The sequence below is a fragment of the Ornithodoros turicata genome, unplaced genomic scaffold (assembly GCF_037126465.1).
Source record: "Ornithodoros turicata isolate Travis unplaced genomic scaffold, ASM3712646v1 Chromosome34, whole genome shotgun sequence".
Taxonomy (NCBI): domain Eukaryota; kingdom Metazoa; phylum Arthropoda; class Arachnida; order Ixodida; family Argasidae; genus Ornithodoros; species Ornithodoros turicata.
In genome coordinates, this window is record NW_026999361.1 from 1,434,145 (window position 1) to 1,454,503 (window position 20,359).

Genomic DNA, 20,359 nt, shown 5'->3' on the forward strand with positions numbered 1-20,359 from the left:
TAACTGTCGTGATTGCTTACGTTTTTTCAATGTCACAACATGAAAATTAACGTAAGTTTACTGTTGGCTTTTTTCCATGAACTTTCTTCAAACTTTGTGCCATAATCTGTGATTTTATTAGTCTTTAGGCATATTATTGTATTTCGCGCATCCAGGGCTGCGTGGCCTGGCGTGGCTGCATCATCGCTGCATCCAACCACAATGCCGCCACACAACGTTCGGCAATGGAAGCATTGAATGGGAGAAATTTGCAGGTATACAAGTAGTGAATGGAAGAAGAAGTTGCTTAAAAGGTTAGCCAGCTGTAGGACTTCATCTCATTGGACGAAGAAGCAGAAGGACTGGCACCGGTAATCCAGCAGATGTGGGTCGAGTCCTACAGCTACAGCTGGCTAACCTTTTCAGTGCCGCTTCTTCTTTCGTCCATTGTTCTTCGGCACTTGAGGCTTTGTGTGTTGTCCCTTTTTCTGCGCATACAGGGTGTGCATGACCATGCAAACTTTCACCTCCATCCATCGGTATTGCGCATAGGAAACGCATGAAGACGAAAGTTTCCGTGACCGTATTTATTTTATTACGCAGTCAACGGTAACCCCAATTTTTTCGTAGCTTTCTCTGGCGTAAACTATTTACTGTGTGGCAGCAGAAGTCAGTCTGTCAAGTAGGTATATAGCGTCACGCGCGAAAATATGGCTGACCTTTTATAGCACACACCCTACTTTTCATCTTGATAGAAGTAGTTCCAATGTTTAGTACGTACATATGGTTTAGTACACAAGCAGTCGTCACACCAGGTCCTTACTCTGTGTCTAGAAATGTGGTACCTTGTAAATGTGGGTACCATGTCTACGTAGTTTAGGGGCGCCACTCGATTTTGACCATGACATCTGCATTCCTGAATGTAGCTATGCAAGGTGCATCAAAATCGGTTATTAATACAGTAACACCTCCCTATCTTGGACACCCGCGGTGCAGCTGAAATGAGTCCTGCTTTAGGAGGTGTCTGAGTTACACAGTACGAGGGAAACACACAAAAAAATGGAAAAGAACACAGCTGTGTTGCCAGAAATGCCCCCCCCCTCCCCCCCCTTCATAGTCATAAGTGGCACCTGGTACCTCTCTACCCACTCTTCGCCGATAATTATTGCTAATTTTGGTACATTCAATTCTGTACGGATTCCACTCAATGGCATTACCATTGGAGCTTTTCGAGCTGTGTGCAGCTTGCTTGCGACTTTAAACCTAGTTGGAATGAATCTGAATGACTTGTCTCTGAAGCGTCAGCCCACTTTTGATTGCCTTGGTGCAGTGCACTTACCAAGGCTCTAGACAAACCAACAAGTGCTCACGCTAAAGTATAGTTACAATGTAGACTGACAGGACCCCTTTTTGGAATCCAAAAACTAAATCAAACAACATGCTGACACCAGTATTTAAAATAAAATGGAGAGAGTCATGGGCACTGGCTCATCTTGTGTCTTTTTGGTGCCAAGATGGACTGAAATTGAGATAATTTGTCCAGGCTCCTGTCCGACTTCCGGGACTGGGACGCGTCCGACATAGAGAATTTCGTCCCCATGTATTTTGAATGGGAGCCCGCTGGTGCAGTGGGCAGTTGTCCGAGGTAGGGAGGGGTCCGGCTTTGGAGGTTTTACTGTATATGAAAAAAAAACTAATTAACCTGTGTGGTGGAAGACGGCTTTGCTGACACACAGTGAGAGCTCTATATTTTTACGCAATGATAGTTCAAAATACAGTTGTCCACGTTGTTACACATTGCTTCCTCAACTAGGAAGTGTACTAATACGAGTATCACATTTCTTTCTTCAGAATAAACAATGGCTACAGGTGATTCTGCCAAGAACATCTCACTGACACTCACATTTTATTACCCGGGACCGATGGACATGACGAACTAAACACGTGCCATGCTCCTAGGAAAAGTGAGTGTATAGTTTAATAGATTCACTTAGCTTCACGTTGCATGAGCATACGACAGCTGTTGATGTGTCATTTGTTTCTCAACCTGCTTGCCTCTTTTACGCCATTTCAGGGGTAAAGGGCGTCTACTCCGCGTTAATGAAGAGCAAAGGGATACTTGCGCGTTTGAGTCATCAATTTCCAGCCCTTCAGAGATTTGACAACTGTCATAAATGGAGTTGTCCCCAAAGTTCAGCTATCAGCTCACGAGAGTAAAATCTGAACCTCCAGATGTTCCATGCCTACCAGGCGAGGGCCAGATACAGCAACAGCACTGCAACGAGTCTACTTCAGAAGCTTTTGGAGGTGAGATTTACTGTAAAAGTTTTGTAAGCTGTGCACTCGGGTTGTCAATGCTATCTCTGGAATATCCCCGAGGAACTGCTTGCGGTGAACTATTGCAAAACTATTGCAAAGTATGCTGTTCCTATTGCAAACTATGCTATTGCATACTTTTGCAAGCTGTGCTATTGCAGACTATTTGCAGACTATGCTATTGCAAAGTGATGCAAAGTATGTCATTGCAGACTATTACAAACTATGCTCTTGGAAAACTGGCTCTTGGAAAACGTCATTGAAACTATTGCAAAACAGGGTTTCTGTGTTTGGAGGGTGGACATGCTGGAAAGTACTAGTCCCGAGGCTGAAACGGACAACAGACAAAGGACAATGTTCCTGAGAACATGAACAATTGAAAGATGGCAGTCATCGAAAAAGCAGTAAGGTGTGTGGTTCACATCCTGTCGCTGTCTGACTTTTTCGACGCCTGTCATGTTTCAGTCATTCAGACAGTCAATGTTCCGTGCAGTATTTTGGGGGGAAGACGTGGTACGTCTGGCTATCTCGTTCCAAGCGAGGTTTGGTCGACTAACATGTTCCTGCATGCAACACGTATGGATAAGTTACAGTAGAACCACGACCTACTGGATTACAACGACCACATCATAGGCACCCTTTCCCAGCACCGCCTTTGAAAGCTAGCAGTGGCGCTGCTCATCAGCCCAGTTAATGCTTCCTCAACTTCTACAACACTTTGTACTTCAGCTTACCTTAGCATTTTTGTACAAGCGGTGGATATTCCACAGAAGATGTTTCGTTCAAATGTTGATTATCATCATCATTCTACGCGTTTTCATAGGAGCTGTTGCTGTCGTCTGCTACAGTACTCGTACGTCTGCTTCTGCGCATTCAAAATTCAAATTTCTATCGTCCAATCATCATGCAGACCTCGCGGGCCAACGAGTAACGCCCCTGGTGGATCGTGTGAACGAGCTCCTCATACGGGTTGACGATTATGACATGGTCGTTACAGTCTAGTGGGTGTCGCGAGTAGAACATAACCAGATCCCAGAAGAGGACGGTGATAACTGTGAAGACTTGAAGTTTTACGATGTGGCTTATTTCTTCCCTTTGTTTGGGGGGGGAGGTACAGTATCGCCCTCTGGCGATGAGACTGCCCCTAAAGTTGTTGTTGTTCGTATTTTGTTTTGCCTCAGGGCAGACAGTTGGAATGTGCCACATCAAAGAAGAACCTCCAGACGACTGTTCAGATGAACATCAGTTGATAGAAGTGCAAACGGAGCCCTACAACACTGCAATTTTGATGGAACGGGACCACGCAGGACGCAGCCATGACTCGACATCCGAAGGTGATACAAAATGATAAATTGATTTAGTCGCGAAACGTCTGAGTGACAGGGTGTGCGTAGGGCCTTGCGCTTTTAGGGTAACACCTGCTAACAGGCCCCTGGATGTGCACAAAAGATGGGATGCAACAGAAACGCTGTCTCAATTTTCCATTGGTTCCATTTTCGGCTTTCGAACACATTTTTTTGCTTACTAAGGACACTCACAGTGGACAAAATTGCACCAATTTTGTCCACAATTTGCCTTTATCTCAATCTTTGAAGCATCAATTGCAAACATACTGCAGAGCAGATTATGTTTCTTGTTGAGGAGGCGGGCAAAAGAAGCCATGGTAGTCTTGCATGGGTTCCGGAGAACTCGAGTTCACACCCGAGGAGGAGAAGTCTTTTGAAGAAACTCTCATTGTACAGATCGAGAAACATGTACTAAACATGCATATCCGAACGCTTATGTCTCTGTGACATCGTGTTACAAAGTTATTGCGTTCCAAAGGTAACGTACCACGTAAGCCCTGTCGCTCTCAACTCTTCACCCACTTTTGTACTGATGTTTCATGGTGGAGAAAACTAGTGCAAAGTTTTCATTTCTATTACTACAATGACTTAAAGGGGCACTAAAATGCAAAAACAAGTTTACTTCAAATTACGTTACACACTACGTTAGTTTCGTACTTGTTATCGTAATTCAAAACTTTCATTCCGTTACGGAGCTACAGTCGAAATTACACCGGGCTCTTTCTTGCTTCGGCGCTAAGCAGTGACGTCGTTTCAGCTTGTGCATCAGTGTTTTTAGTCCATGCTGCGCGTGCCACGCTATGGAGAAGTCCCGGTGAAAAACATAGTGCATGTTACGAAGGGGACTGGCGTTGCTGTCCAAAGGACGTGAAGATAAGTGTTGTCAGTGGAACATTCACGTGAACTGTTGTGGGCTACAATTCAGCGAATCTGTAATGAAAAATGCAGCAGTGCGCATCATGTTGCGCATATACAGAACACTACGATTGGACCCATTCCAAATCCACACGCTCACGCTAGGTATTCACACGCTTCTCCTGCTGTCTCATTGGATGCCGCCAATCTTTGCCTCCTGGGGATACCATTCATTGCTGCCAAAGACGGCTCTGTTTTCATTGCATTTTCTAAATGATAGCGCTGTGCGAACTAATTTTGCTTGTGTTATACTAATTGAAACACGGACTTTCATTTGAGAATAAGTTGCTTTTGCATTTTAGTGCCCCTTTAACATCTGTAAAGCAGGAGTCTGCCCCTAGGAGTTGTAGAACTGCCTTCAGCAAACGTATTAGACATAATATAATAAAGAACATCACTTCCTGTCAACGTCCCTGAGTGCAGTCTGGCGCCTCCATCGATGCTGCCTCGGAAATATTGAGGTTTGAAAAACAAGCTCAAGTTTTATTAAATTACACGTTCTAGAGGCTTTATGTTAGCTTACGATCCTGACATAGTTGATGTTACAAGGGAAGCATGGGAAGATGCGTTACATTGTGAACCGATTTTTACTTTAAACTTTACTATGAGATTACTCTTTTTGGGAAATTATTATTACAGTAATTTCACACGTATAAGCCGCAGGACCCGTTTTTAGGAACATTCTGAAGATGTTCTGGCAGATAAGCCTCGGACAAAAGGACGCAACTGATTTGTGCGGTAAGCCAGTGACACAGATACAAAATCAAGAGTGAGTTTAATGCAGTGAAAATGGATATCACTTATTCGACAGAAGACCCTGTGGGTCTTCCAATAAAGGAGATCGTAGAGAGGGCCATAAACCCTGTGGTCCATGACATGATGTACAACAAATGAGGTCAGTTCCAGTATTCTACTAAGATGGAATCGTGCCCTTGATGCATGTTTTTCGTTGATCAACGGGTCAGTGGCCTTCCAGAAGACACGAATCGCTGTCACCACTTTGGATAAAGTTGCATGGGGGAAGGTACCAGGAGGGTCAGTCTACCCGAATTTGGACCCGCCCCTGTTAAGCATTGTTCGGGCATTGGCAGGGGTGTGCTGTCCCAGAAAATATGAGACAGTGTCGGCTCTTCCGTTAAAACCAGGGCAGGGGAAAAATACCAGGTAAAATAGTCCAGAGCGCCCATGAAAAGAAAAAAAAAAGAGGGACTCATAAGCCGTGGCTAGTGCTCGTAAAATTATGGTAATAATAATTAATTATTATAGTTTAAATATTAACTAATTATTATTAGGAAAGATAAGGGAAGCAGAGGGGGGAGAAGTGGCCTTGACAGCAATGAGGAACTTCAAAGACCCTTCCGATGGAGCCCATTCACATAGCTGTAAAGTTACAATCTATTGTACTACTTGTCTGAACAAAGCACTGTTGAAAGGAAAGGAAGCTGCTCTGTGTGTGGGCTTGATGTGTGGTCGTGTACACTAGCTGCATAGGGGACTTGTCATGGCTCGCTGGGCCTGGAAATTTTTGTGTACGGTCAAGTGTCTATGCATCTTGGAGTAGAATATGTGTTATAATTGCATTGGTTGCATTTGTTTCTTCAGCCGTGACTCACTCAACGTCGTTTGCGGTGTTGTTCCCAACCCAATACCGAACCCTACGAACCTGAACATTGCCAACCCTTTTCGGGAATATATCGGCTGTCATCTATGCTTTTTGTTGTCTGTATCATCAATAGCGAAGGTCTTCATCCCCTTATAAGAGTGAGACTTACTTTTGTCAACCACAAAGAAGCGGTTCGTTCTGCGCGTTCACGCACACCGTTGTGGTGATTTGTTCCCTGTCCCTCTCCTCTTCCCACTGGGGCAAGTATCGCTTTTATAACTACAGACGAACCTCGATATAACGAAACTCACGGGAACCGCAATTTCTTTTGCTGTATAGAACGTTTCGCTGCATCGAATTGAAGGTCACGGATCGCGACCTTTGCGAGCCTGTGTCAGCCTACAAGATGCGGTGTCGTGCATTGTCCGTACGCCACCAAAGCCTCTGCAGCTTTCTCCATATCGTATTGCGACCCCACAGACCTTCTACGTCTATGGCAGTGCGTCTTCTGTAAGGCTCTCGGTCGCTACAGCACGTTTGTCCTCATCAAGAAAATCACCTAGGCGTATTTGGTCACTTACGTCACCGTGCGAACAAAGCGTTTCCCCCACCTGCACGTGATAGCACCTTCGTCCTGTACTTGGCTGCAACTGGACAGTTCAAAACCAGCACGAAAAGGAGAAGCCTCAGAAGGAAAATCCCCAACCTTCCAATAACTCTGACTTCCTTTTGTAGGCACCAGATTCCTCCCGAACCTCATCGTGTGTGCCACCTTTTGCCACAGGAACAGGACGCTGCTTGCGCCCTCTATTTTCATGACCCTAAAGTCTGCTTTGGGGTCATAAACCTTATCTCATTCTTTTGCTCTATTGAGGCGGTGGCTAAAAAGTGTTTCGTTGTAGCAGGAGTTAAAATACATTGATCTCTATGGCCCTCTACCGGGGAACCCAATTATGTCGTCTTACCGCGTTTCGTTGTAACGAGGTTTGTCTATAATGGATATCGCTTCCCAAAGTAAGATAATTGGCTTCATAATTTCTATGGACGCCGATACCGTAGAGTGGTACTCATCTATCCCTCCCGATTTCTACGAAATTGCATTAGGTCAACCCGAGGTGATCAGATGGCTCATGGAGCAAGGTGCGCTGCGTAGCGACATGCACTGCAGAATATGCGGTCGTCCTGCGACGCTGTTCAGCCCGTCCACGGGTACGGCAAGATGGAGGTGCAGGAACCACGGCCACAACTGGGGAGAATCCGTCTTCCACGACTCCGTGTTCAGGAAGTACAAGATCCCGCTGAAGCTCGCACTGAAGCTGATGCACATCTTCACCCACGACCGACACTCGTACAGGTACCTGACCCTGGAATGTTCGAGGGACGCCAAGAGAATCGGCGATCGGACGATCGTTCGCTGGCTGTCCCTGTGCAGATCTGTCGTCTCCGCGGCCGTTCAGAGACAGGTCGCGGCGGAAGGTAGGATTGGCGGAAGGGGAAAGATCGTGGAGGTCGACCTGAGTCTCTTTGACAAGTGGAAGCACCACAGGGGTCGTGCCAGGAACGGTCAGTGGGTTCTGGGCATGGTAGAGAGGGAAGCCGGCCCAAACGCCAAGCGCGAAGGAGGCAAGCTGAGGGCTGTGGTTTGTCCTAACAACAAGAGGGACAAAGCCACCCTTATACCGCTTATCAAGCGCTATGTCAAGAGAGGGACAACCATCATAACAGACTCTTGGGGTGGCTACAGAAACCTCGAAACTCTAGGTGAAAACCCTCAGCAGTGGAGACGGCATGGGAGACGAAGATACTACGCGCACAAGGTTGTCAACCACCGGCTCGAGTTTGTTACGGGACCAAATTGTGAGGTGCACACTCAAACAATAGAGTCAACCTGGCGCCTACTTAAACAATCGCTTCATCGCCGGGGCCCACAAAGGAAAGATATCCAAAGCTATCTGGATGAACAGCTGTGGCGGAAGCACGTTAAGAGGATGGAGCTCGACCCGTTCCCCTACTTCCTGGACTGTGCTGGAAGAGCGAGAAGTCGCGTCTTCTCGGGGACGCAAGCGCTCCAGTGTCAAACACGTCCCGTCCCCCGCAACGAGAACTTGGGTCGTCAACCAGCACCTTCTCAGCGACGACGCAGTGCCGTACCTAACCGTGGGTGTGCTGTTACGGCTGCCGTACCACGTGTAGCAACTCCCACGGCAGGCGGCGGTACTACAGGTGTGTCTTTCGTTTTCATGGCTATTTGTTTGTACAATTTTTTTGTGTGAGAAAATCTGACCGCCAGCATCTCACATCCTTTCTGATGAAAGAAGGAAGTCACTGAAAAGGTTAGCCAGCTGTAGGACTCGAACTCGCATCTTCTGGATTACCGAGTTATCATATATACAGGGTGTCCCAGCTAACTGCGAACATATTTTTAAAAAATATATGTGACACTTTTTCCAAGATGAAATCAATTGCAATATAGCATATGCTGAAGGGCACTCCTTTTGAGGACATTAGCAAAGTGCAAAGGCAATGTCCTAATTAACTTTCATTAATTAACTTTTTAATTATAAAAGCTACGAAGTTGTCCCAGTGAGAACATCTGTTACTTTCGGTCACCTGATATCGTAGCCGTTTTCAGAACAAAAATCCGTTAGATAGATCGCCCGCAAAAAAATCGTGAAGGAACGCCATTTTTTCTTTATTTTGTTCATTGCGCATCTTCGGAGGCGCGTATTTCCTTCACCCCGAACGTGAGAGGGGGAAGGAGCACAGTGCTGCCTCATGCGTCAAAGATGAGCTTTAACTTGCGGAAACAAAACAAAAACAAATGTATCGGGTGACTCTATCGGAACTGGCCTTATCTTGGGTTGCATTTTCTGTTTCTTTTTAATTTTTTTCCAGGACGCGAGAGGCGATAGTGTGCTCTTTCGGCCTCTCGCATTGAGGGTGAAGACAAAATAAAGAAAAAGTGGTTTTCCTTTAGGAATTTTTTGTGGGCGATCTATCGAACGGATTTTTGTTCTGAAAACTGCTACAATATCAGGTGACCGAAAGGAACAGATGTTCTCATTGGCACAACTTCGTAGCTTTTATAATTAAGAAGTTAATTAATGAAAGTTAATTAAGACATTGCCTCTGGACTTTGCTAATGTCCTCAAAAGGAGTGCCCTTCAGCATACTATATACAGTGAACCCTCGTTAATATGACCCCCGATAATCTGGCATATGCGCTTTACGACCATACTCTTGGGGAACAATGCTGTGAAACCTCTGCAAATCCCCCCGTTAATATGACAATTCCGCATTATGACCAAAATTTTCGGGAACGACCATGGTCATAATAACGAGGGTTCACTGTATTGCAATTCATTGCATCTTGGAAAAAGTTATATATATATTTTAAAAATATGTTCGCAGTTAGCTGGGACACCCTGTATATATATCATATCTAAATCAATGTTTTTAATCTGTTTTTCCTTTGTATGGGTGCGTCCGAATAGCCTGAGATGCGTCACCGCATACCGCACACCGGAAGTGCCGCCATAATGGTGCGCCATCTGAATTCTCCACAGGCGCACATGTGTGTCACAGAAGGCGCACTTTGGGAAGTCTCCTCCGATGCAGACTTCGCGGAGTGCGTTTCGTGTTTCCCGCTTCTGCCGTGTTTCGGGGGAGGGCGCGTTCGTCGAACAGTTAGTTTAGCAGACGACAGTTTTCAGTGGCCAGCGGCTCTTTTGTTTGCAAAAATGTCGGCATACCAAGATAAATGGGCATACCGCGAAGGCGAAACAGGGCGGAACAATTACGCTGGCGAGTTTAGTCTCTCATATTAGCACTGAACATTTTATCCTTCATTCTTTAGTTAATTTTAAAGCGACACGAGTTTTCGTACTTCTCCACGGGAATAAGAAATGCCTGAAGATCGGCTGGAAGGTCTGGAAAATCGGGAGGAACGCCCAGAAGATGAGGTGAGCAGTGATAAGGAACCCGGGAGGCGCCCCCCTGCCAGTCCCCAACAAATATTGAAGTAGAAATGCTAAACGAAACACGAAAGCAGACTGAACTTCTCCAACGGTTTTATGATTTGCGAATAGATTAATAAAACTACACAGAAATGCTCCCCATGCGGGATTGTCGCTTTCAGCCTTGGATAAGTTGTCAGAACACAACCGTTGCTCACGAGGTTGCATGATGGGTGTCATGCACGATTGCAGGGTGCCTTGGGCAGGATAAATGTGCAGCAAGCCGATCCCAGTACAACATCAGGCTACTGTTGTCAGAATTAGAGTTCTCGTCGTCTCTTCTCTTCCGGAGTGCTCCTTTTGGGAACGTTACTACGCTCTGCTTACTTTTCGTCCTTCCGTCAGTTGTCGTGCACGACTTCTACACACATTGTCTGGAATGTCAACCTCACTCTCTCTGCGCATGTAGATAAACTGCAAGACAAATGAAAACTGCCTCGGTGTCCATGCTGAATTCCGAGAAATTATTGTCGTCTGCTACTACGACCGATTTTGCAGCGCCTAGCAGCACCCCATGCTATGCGCCCTCTGGAGTCTATTTCATTAAATAGACGTTGCAGACGATCAGCACCAGATGGCGCGCGTATCGGTGCTCAGAGTGCTCGTCCGAATACTTTGACTCGAAGGCGCACATGTGACGCACACTAAGACGGCATGTGCGACGCATCACTATTCGGACGAACCCTATATGTACTTGCTGGCTTGCACTGCGGCCTCCACAGGTGGCGCCATCACCGTGGGACACTGTTGCCTCGCCGAGGCACACTTAGCGCCGACCCAAGATCGTGTCACTTCCCTGCGCCGTGCTCAAGAGGTCCAAGTAGAGCGAAACAACTGTCCTCGGCTGGGAGTGCACGATCAAATTGTAAACATTGTAAGGGAAAAATTAGGCGGAGCTCTTTGGCTGCACGTAGAGCATATGTTTGTAAGTCAAACGTCGCCATGCCAGTACTGGACAGCTATATATATGTGAGTTTTGGCTATTTTCTCTTTCTGTATATATCATATCATATCTATGGGCCTGTTTCACGACGTTTGGGGGCACTCCGAACCGAATTCTGCAACGCCATTTGTGGTCGTGTAGCCGTAGGTTTTTCCGTACACTGGCATGTATCACCTACACTGCGGCTCTGAAAAATCGTGGCGCAAGGATTTCCACCAAAGGGATGACGTTCCCGGTACGGCGGTAAAGCAGGGAAGACGCCGGACACGACCGTCTAGTACGGGCGATCTACACTACAGGAGGACAGTTGGCGCTGCCGTTGCAGGACAGAACTTTAGTGCAACAGGCCCATAGTACGTACCTTCTGGATCTCAATTACCGAGTCCTACAGCTGGCTAACCTTTTCAGTGACTTCCTTCTTTCATCATTAATATCGTAGGCACTCGAGGCTGTCTGTGTATTTGTCCTTTCTATGTGTTCCAGCCTGAGAACATCAATATTTGCCAATATCATTTCTATTTTTCAACCATCAGAGCGTGTGACTCCTCCACTGCCACAGACCAACGCTGCGACTGCACCTGTTTCTGCACCTCTAGATTGGAACGCGCAGGCAGTTGGGCGTGTACGGACAGCACGAAGGCGTAGGATGCAGCAGCCGTCGCCCTACTCTCGACCAAACGTGGCTCCAGCTATTGCGGCGACGCCAAGCAATACAGGCAACGTCCCCGTCATTGTAAATTTGGCCACCGCACCTCTACCAGTGCAGGTAATGCCAACGCCCGTAATTCTCTGGCATCCCGGATTTGTATTCCAACAGCCACTACCCCTGGGTGTTAACGGTGATGTGGCTTTTCCCCTGCAAAACACAGGTTTCCTTGTACAGTAGCAAGAAACAATGGATGTACCCAAGTTGCTGGTCAATAAACGGACACCTACTTTTTGTGGTTTGTTGCTTCACTCATTATCTCCAAAGGGCAAGAGCAGCATTTTCATTACAACCGGTAGACATTGTTGCTTGAATGTATATTGTTGGAAACAAGCTCGCAAAACAAAGTGTTTCCTTCCAATTTCCTATTCACTGTGAACTGCTTATTTAGTGATACTTGATCAAAGCCCTTTTTATTGCACCTTGTCAGAAGATGATAAACATATATGGTCATAGGCATAGAGTGAGAAGTTACCCGTCAAAAAGGACTCGTTACGAGTTAAGTTACAGTGTGAAAATGTAACAAAGTTAATAACGAAGTTCTTCAGCCTGAAATGTAATTGGCAGTTATGGAGTTAGTTAAAAAAACAGAATGAGTTACTTCCAAGTTACTTTGAACACAAAATAGCGGTACACAGGTGGAGTGCAGGTGGGGAGCAGTTGAGTTCGACCGTGAGTTGCCTGTTTAGGAGTGCAACACACTTAGATCGGTTTCGTTTATGTCCAACAATTTGAACGCTTTGCGTCTTAGCCTATCTCATCATTCTTAAACGGTCTGTTGTTTGTATTCTTGATTTCCTAATTCTTTTTTTTTTTTTTTCTTTCATTGCTTTCTCTTTTTTTCTCTTTGCGGAATAGCAAGCTGGCATCCTGTTTCGCTGACCTTTGCCTCTTTTTTTCCTTTGTTCTAATATGTACCCCCCCCCCTGCGGGTGCACAATAGTTCAGCTTCATTTCAATGGCAGTGGTTCTTACTTCCTGAATAAAATACTGTCATTCACTGAATATCAAGTTCTGTGGCATAAAATAGCATCAAAGAACCAGAGAGAAAGCAAGGAAATAAGTGGACGTGAGTGAAAAGTGAATTAAAAGTAACTTTCAACTTAGCTTAAGTTACTTTGGCAAAGTTACCTGAAAAAGAAATGAGTTCCTCTGAAAGTTACCACAGTGCAAAAGTACCGAGTAAAGTCACAGGTTACCAAAAAACAGGAACTTAATTACAGTAACCTTTTTAAAATCCAACTCTGTACGGAATTCATATCTTCTTATTTGTGTTAAAAATATATGAAATGATGACAAATGTGCTCTCTCGAGGGACCCTTGCGTGCACTTTCGTACAACTCTGCATTGGGAGCCCCCTGAGCTGCTTTCTCTCGGCCAACAAACTGAAATATTTTTAGGATCATACAGGGCGTCCCAAAAAATGTGATTGAATTTTAATAAAAGAACTACACCACATAGAATCATTCGGTCAATGGCAATTGTTCTTACTAGGTTTTTGCCACCTCCTGATGTGCATGTTATGTACCTTATGTTTGATTACGTAAATTTTTGTGAACTGAACTCTGAAATTTGCCAAGTAAAAGTTACTTTTTTACCCCGCCAATGTGAAGAGCGTGCCGAATTTACTCAAATTTATGATGATTGACAGGAATATTGAGGAGCTATCGTATCGGGGAAAAAATAGCTGAAAATCATGCTTGCAGAGGATAGCATGTGACGAAGTTTTCAGCGAAATCATTGTCAGTCCGACGAAAGGAGGTTGGAAACCCAGCCAACACCAGCATGATAGAAAGAGATAACACAGACATAGCTTATCGCGTCTGGCTTTGACTGGGACCATACCTTCCCTCTCCCAATTTCAGGAACTGTCACTTCTTCTACTATCACTCTCTAGGCTGGGTGTCCAACCTCCTTTTGTCGGACTGACACCGATTGTGCCAAGTGCCCCAAGAAGCATGATGTTCGGCCATTTTTCCCAATAGGATAGATCCTGAATATCACTGTCAATTATCATGAATTTGAGTAAATTTGGCATGCTCTTCATGGTGGTGAGGTAAAAAGCAGGGTTCGAGGTAACTCGCTACTGTAACTAAGTTCCTTTTTTGGTACTCGGTACCAACTTAACTCGGTACTTTTGTGCCGTGGTAACTTTAAGAGGAACTCGTTGCTTTTTCATCTAACTTTGCCAAAGTAACTTAAGTTAAGTTCTAAGTTACTGTTAACTCGCTTTTCACTCACGTCCACATATTTTCTTGATTTCTCTCCGGTTCTTCATGGCATTTTTTTGCCATGAAACAACCATATTGGATTGGAAACGACCATTATTTGGATTACGACCATATCGCAATCCTCTCAAGACCATGGCTTTTCGGCGCAACCTTGTTCACCTCTAGCTTCGAGCGTAATTAAATTCTACCAAATTTTGGCGCTGTCGAACACTATGACATCATTTGTTTACAAACAGGGAAAGGTCTATTGCTGGACATAAACGAAAACAAAGCGTGTTGCACTCCTCCGCAGTCAACTCGAGGTCTAACTCAACTGCTCACGGCCGTTGCACTTGCGTAATGCTATTTTGTGTCCGAAGTAACTTGGAAGTAACTCATTCTTTTTCTTAAGTAACTTAGTAACTGCGAGTTACTGTTCAGGCTGAAGAACTCCGTTATTAACTTAGTTACATTTTGCACACGGTAACTTAGCTTGTAACGAGTTCTTTTTGACGGTTAACTTCTCAATTTATGGTGAAAAGTGACCTTTACTTGGAAAATTTCAGAGTTCACTTCACAAAAATTTACATATTTAAACTTAGGCTACATGACATGCACATCAGGAGGTCGCAAAAACCTAGTAAGAACAAATGCTGTTGACTGCATGATTCTAGGTGGCGCAGTTTTTTTTTATTTTAATTCAATTACATGTTTTCAGGTGCATTCCGTAGACAAGGATATGGACTCTGTGGCAGGTCATTACCACATGTCTGTCGTGCGTAGTTACTATCCAAAAGTTTATAAAGTGTGCACACAAGAAAAAAAAATACAAAGTTTAATACAGCGTAGCTCAGTAACTTTTCGTCCCAGAGAAGTGGGGTCGGTATCGTTCAATAGTACAACAAAACCTAAATAGAACCTACAACTAAAATAGCTAAATGGTACTTGGTTAAGTATTTTTCCTTGAACTGATTACCTAACACTAAAGTACCGTAGGAAGCAAACAGGATTGATCCCTTTAACTTGACAACGGTCAGTGTCGCAGGCTACTTTACAAGAAGTTCTGGAAAAAAATGGTCCCTGGTTGCATAGGCTGAAATAATGGTCCAGCAGGGTTCTGTGCTCCCAAAAATACCAGAGCGCCTTCGTGGATAGCTGATGAAACGGATCACACGGACGACGTGACAAGATTAAGAAGTAACTCTGCAGGGTCCTGCTGCCTTTTGCATCTTTCCGGCAGATAGGTTCGAAAAATGCGGAGAAACAAAATATCTTCCGTTAGCGTGGGCGTAGGAAAAATGTAGCCGTGTTGCGGAGCATTTTGCTGAAATGAGATTTTTGTGCATACTTTCAGCAGTGCGCTGAGGCAGTGTTCACGCATAAAAGTGCAGCAAAAAGTCTTTATTTAACTTTATTTTCAAAATGACGATCAAACCTGAGAGAAGGAACAGAAAAAAAAAACATGACATGTTCTCAGAACAGAACGTGTCGTGTTGTTATTTTCAGTTCCTTGCCACAGGTTTTATCGTCATTTTACAATGTGCCAGCTCACCTGCATCCTGCACTTCTACCATGTACTTTCAAAGCAGTTTCAGTGCTCAATGCAAATATAAATGGGGAAAAAAAGGCACACACTTCCGTAGCTACCTACAAAAACACACACACACGGTACAACTATTTTAAATGATTTATTTTAGTGCGAGGAGTAGAACGAGCAGCAACATATCTTTCCTTTTTTTTTATGAGCTGAGGCAATGTTCACGCATAAGAGTGGAGTGAAACTTCGTGTCAGACTAGGAGTTCTTACTTTGAAACGAAGATTTTCGGAATGCGTTATTTGGGTACCTGCCCCCATGCTGCACTGCATTTTGGTATAAGAGGTGCGTTAATTATGTGAGCAGATATGTCAGTCATATTAATCTACTACGACCCGTCTACACTCTCACTGTTCCATTTCTACAATTTCAGATGCAACGGCCAGCACTGGTATGCTTTGCCTCGAGGATGAGCCCAAAGGCATTTGTCGTCGAGTGTCTTCACGTTGCAGCTCTTCAAATGGACAGTTCAACATCAACACGGCAACAGTTCAGCCTCCATTCGACAACCCTGCCCCAGTCACTGTGAACCGTCGACCAACCGATCCGAAACCCAGCGACATTTCTCCGGGCCACACAGAGACTCAAGAGGCAGGCGAGTCTTCGTCTCCGATCTCCGACAACCAGAAAGACACGACGCACAAGTGTAATGTCTGTTTGGCTCCGTGCATCGATATTGGCCGCTTCGAAGTACACCTTGAAACAAACCACGCGACGGCATTTACCTGCGACAGGTGTTCCGCGACGATCCGCAACGTGTCAGCCGTGCAGGTGGGCGCGAAGCGTCATATGGTTGAAGGGTTGTACAAGTGCAAGGTATGTACACTCGAATGCGTGTCACAGGCCAGCTTGAAACGCCATATGCATGTACACGATTGCAACAAATCTGGACAGTGTCTCATTGCGTCGAAGGATCAGGTGGGAGAGACGAGGCTCAGGTGTGACCTTGGTCCAGCTACATTGTTCCAGTCAAACAGTGGCGAGAAGCACATGCAGGAGCACAGTGACGAGAAGCCGTACACATGCGATATCTGTCCTGCAAAGTTCAGCCACAAGACTAGCTTGCAACGTCACCAGAAGACACACACGGGCGAGAAGCCACACAAGTGCAATCTCTGTCCTGCGGTGTTTAACCGTAGCACGAGCCTGCAGCGTCACAAGCGGACACACGTGGATGAGAAGCCATGCATGTGCGATATCTGTCCGGCAACGTTCAGACGTAGAACGAAGCTGCAGAGTCACATGAAGATACACACGGGTGAGAAGCCACACAAGTGCGATCTCTGTCCCAAAGAGTTCACCCACTCGCATCTCCTAAAAGATCACGTACGGACACATACCGGTGAGAAGCCGTACAAGTGTGTTCTTTGTCCTGCAGAGTTCAGGTGCAGTACGTACCTGCGACGTCACACACTGACACACGCGGACGAGAAGCCACACACGTGCGATCTCTGTACTGCAGAGTTCAGCTGCAGCGCGAAGCTGCGGCGTCACAAGTGGACACACACGGGCGAGAAGCCGCACAAGTGCGATATCTGTCCTGCAGCGTTCAGATGCAGCTCGAAGCTGCGGCGTCACATGCAGACACACTCGGGCGAGAAGCCATTCAAGTGCGATCTTTGTCCCGCGGAGTTCATCTACGTCCATGTCCTGAATGACCACGTACGGACACATACGGGCGAGAAGCCGTACAAGTGCGTTCTCTGTCCTGCCAGGTTTGGCCACAAAACCAGCCTGCAGCGTCACAAGATGACACACACAGGCACGAAACCATTCAAGTGCGATCTCTGTTCTGCAGAGTTCATTCAGAGGGCACACCTGCAGCGCCACAAGCTGACACACATGGGCGAGAAGCCACACAAGTGTGATCTCTGTCCTGCACAGTACAGCTGCAGCAAGGGCCTGTGGCGTCACAAGTTAACACACACGCGAGAAGGCGTAAACGTGTGGCCTCTGTCCTCCAGAGTACAGGCACAGCACGGACCTGTGGCTTCGCAAATGTTGCATACACCAGAGATACGTGTACAGAGTGTCAATCCAGTTCTGTTGCTTGGCCTCGTCCTTGAGACCTGAAGAAGCACACTGACATGCACAGCGGGGAAATGCTGTACAGCATAAACTGTGGAGGTTGAACAAAGAATTAGGGGACGCATAGCACTCACTGTGTTCTTGGCAATGGCAGTCTTGGCAAACGATGTACATATGCAAACTGTAGCCCACCAAGTTTTGTCCCTGTCGGACGTTTAGTACATGCACACGTATATATGCTCAGGCATAGGTCGTCATTTCCTGAAAAATTCATTCAACATCTCATCACCATCACAGCCCGTCACACCATAACCGATCATTCTACATAAACATAATAGCTCATCACACCATAACCCATCATTCATCAGCATATACAGCTCATCACATCATAACTGACCATTCATCAGCATCACATCATAACGCATCATTCATCACCAAAATCACAGCCCATCACATCATTACCCATCATTTGACATCACAGCCCATTGTGTCATAGGTAAGAATTCCAACTCCGGAACTCATTCTGAATCCAACTTGACTTTGTAGCTGAACACCAGGGACCAATTATGAGATTGGAGGCATTGGATACTGAGCAGCATGCCTGCGTTGAGCGACGACATGGCTTCGGCGACCGTGTGCTGGCTCCTGGGCAGATTTCATCTTGGTTACAGGCGTTACAGGTGGCACTCGTTACGGTGACGTTCATAAATTGAACGCATGTTGTGTTGTGGTGGTATTGCAATGGTGGGCGATGTGTAAATGTGAGGTGCGTGCAGTGAACTGGCGACTGGTATGCCAGCACCCAGTTTTGGGATTGCTGCGCAACGTGTTGATCGAGTGTGTTGCACTCGAAAAGGGCATAACAGATCTCGACCTCTGGTCGCTTTATGGTACCAACTTTCGTGAAGCTGCACTACTGCTTATACAGCTAGCACGTTTTCGTCTTCTGCGACAGGTACGTGGAACCATGGTGGTTGCGCCTGATGAAACTGCTCACGGTCAGAACGACCTGTTTGCACTGGCACTGAGTTGAGGCAATGACTGGGATCCCATGGTGGACGGAGGCATATCGGCGTGTGCCAGTAGAGGGTGAGAGGGAGAATCGTGACTTCGATCCTGTTGTTCTGTGTCTCGTGTTTACAGAGCCATTTTCTTCCTAGTCTACTGTCTCAATGTGCTGTGTATTTAAAGGGAGACTTTGGAAGGATTTGAAAAAAAATTAGGTGAGCATCATATCGAACACGGACCGCTCACTTGATACCAAATACGACATTCGCATTCATTTTGTGCGAGTAATTAATTCGGAAACGATGGCAATACTGACATGAAAAGCGTGCAGCAGTTCGCCGGGAGGAAGATACTGTGACGTCTGCTACGAAACTTGCATTCTTCTATGCAGGATGACGTCGTCAGTGTTGCTTTCGGCGCCCTCTTGCTTCACAGAGGCGAAGCGCTCACTTCGTAATAATTCGTTCGAATAAAATCTGCGGACTTTGGGAACGCGATATTTCGTATGTGTGTTCCTGACACCGCAAGGGTTACTGCTATGTCACAATTATTGTGGTGATTTTGTTGCAGAGTCCCACTTTAACCACCGCTTTGAAATTTGCATATTGCAAACACGTAATAATTAGACTGCGTATTTTCGTGCAAATGCATGTTTTTTTCTCTCTCGACACAGTGTCTTGTCTGGATGATAGAAACCCATTTGCTCGTGACTTTGGATCAATTAAAGGAGCTCTGTATAGCGCATAGAGATGTATGTTTCGTTCATTATGGCATGTTCCACCTGAAAATGGGTGCTTAGTGTGTATTTTAGGATATTTTCTTCTACTCAAATTCCCTTTTCCCTCCCTCTCTTTTGCTATATTTCCAGATTTGCATGTGTGAGAGCTTCTCTGTTCCTTCTCCCACTGAAGGTTGGTTTTCTGGCTTCGGGAATACTTCAGGTGGTCTTTCGCGAGAATTTCGGTCACAGTATGATATATTTTCGATGCTTCGGTGGGATGTCGTGTTCAGCCTCACCCTGGCTGCTCCACTATGCGAAGCATTAGAAGCAAATATTCAGGGTATATCTTGCTGCGGCACTCAACGCTTGCACCTTGCAGCATGACGTCTGCATAGCTGGTGTACCATACTTCGCTTCTTCACTTTCAGCATATCATGTAGGAGACATGCGGCATTCGCATTTCAACTATACTGCCAGCCTCAGTAGCACAGCCATTAACGCTTTGGCTTTCTGAAGATCGTGTGCTCAATCCCAGCCGACGACAGGCAATGTTGAGCGGTAAACATTGCTTCGAGCGTCAACGATTTTTGGGGTATGCCAATAGAACCCCAGGTGGTCAAAATTGGTGGACTCAGTCTTGCCCTGCGGCACGTGCAGCATATCATCACACAAATAGGCTGATACACATTACATGTTATCTACTCTCAAATATATTATTATTCAATCTGCACAGTGGTGTATGCCTTCTTCGCTGCATGCTCCTGAACGGCAACTTCATTATTTTACAGCGCGATCCCTAATACAGTACTCAAATTTGTTAAAAAATTGACCTTGCAGTTTGCAGCAACAACAATTAAAAAAAACTATATTAGAACTTTTTTATGCATATTTGGAGGTGCATATTTTTAGTGCATAGCTGCATGCATATTTCTGGAGTTTTTAGTACATATTTATCTGTGATTATACCGTTATC

At 45.6% G+C, this 20,359-nt stretch overlaps 1 protein-coding gene across 8 annotated transcripts; it reads left to right on the top strand.

Annotated features, from left to right (window-relative positions):
* Positions 1 to 185: 185 nt before the first annotated feature.
* Positions 186 to 19,409, top strand: LOC135373901 (zinc finger protein 883-like). 8 transcript variants are annotated; one of them, XM_064606950.1, is made up of 7 exons: positions 272 to 480; positions 1,831 to 1,943; positions 2,054 to 2,286; positions 3,477 to 3,629; positions 7,264 to 8,382; positions 11,652 to 11,884; positions 16,003 to 16,263. In XM_064606950.1, exons 3-7 carry the CDS (start codon positions 2,154 to 2,156, stop codon positions 16,156 to 16,158), a joined length of 1,794 nt encoding a protein of 597 aa, XP_064463020.1. In that variant the 5' UTR covers positions 272 to 480; positions 1,831 to 1,943; positions 2,054 to 2,153; the 3' UTR covers positions 16,159 to 16,263. The 8 variants fall into 8 exon arrangements, with proteins under 8 accessions (XP_064463016.1, XP_064463020.1, XP_064463021.1 ...); XM_064606951.1 differs by lacking the exon at positions 16,003 to 16,263 and having other exon boundaries at positions 11,652 to 12,058; XM_064606946.1 differs by lacking the exons at positions 272 to 480; positions 7,264 to 8,382; positions 11,652 to 11,884 and adding an exon at positions 186 to 254 and having other exon boundaries at positions 16,003 to 19,409.
* Positions 19,410 to 20,359: the final 950 nt, after the last annotated feature.

Bases quoted from the DNA above. Each gene is read 5' to 3' on its own strand.
- LOC135373901 (XM_064606946.1), top strand. From the start codon at position 2,154: ATGGAGTTGTCCCCAAAGTTCAGCTATCAGCTCACGAGAGTAAAATCT. The intron at 2,287-3,476 runs GTGAGATTTACT...GTTTTGCCTCAG, and splicing joins TACTTCAGAAGCTTTTGGAG to GGCAGACAGTTGGAATGTGC. The intron at 3,630-16,002 runs GTGATACAAAAT...CTACAATTTCAG, and splicing joins CCATGACTCGACATCCGAAG to ATGCAACGGCCAGCACTGGT.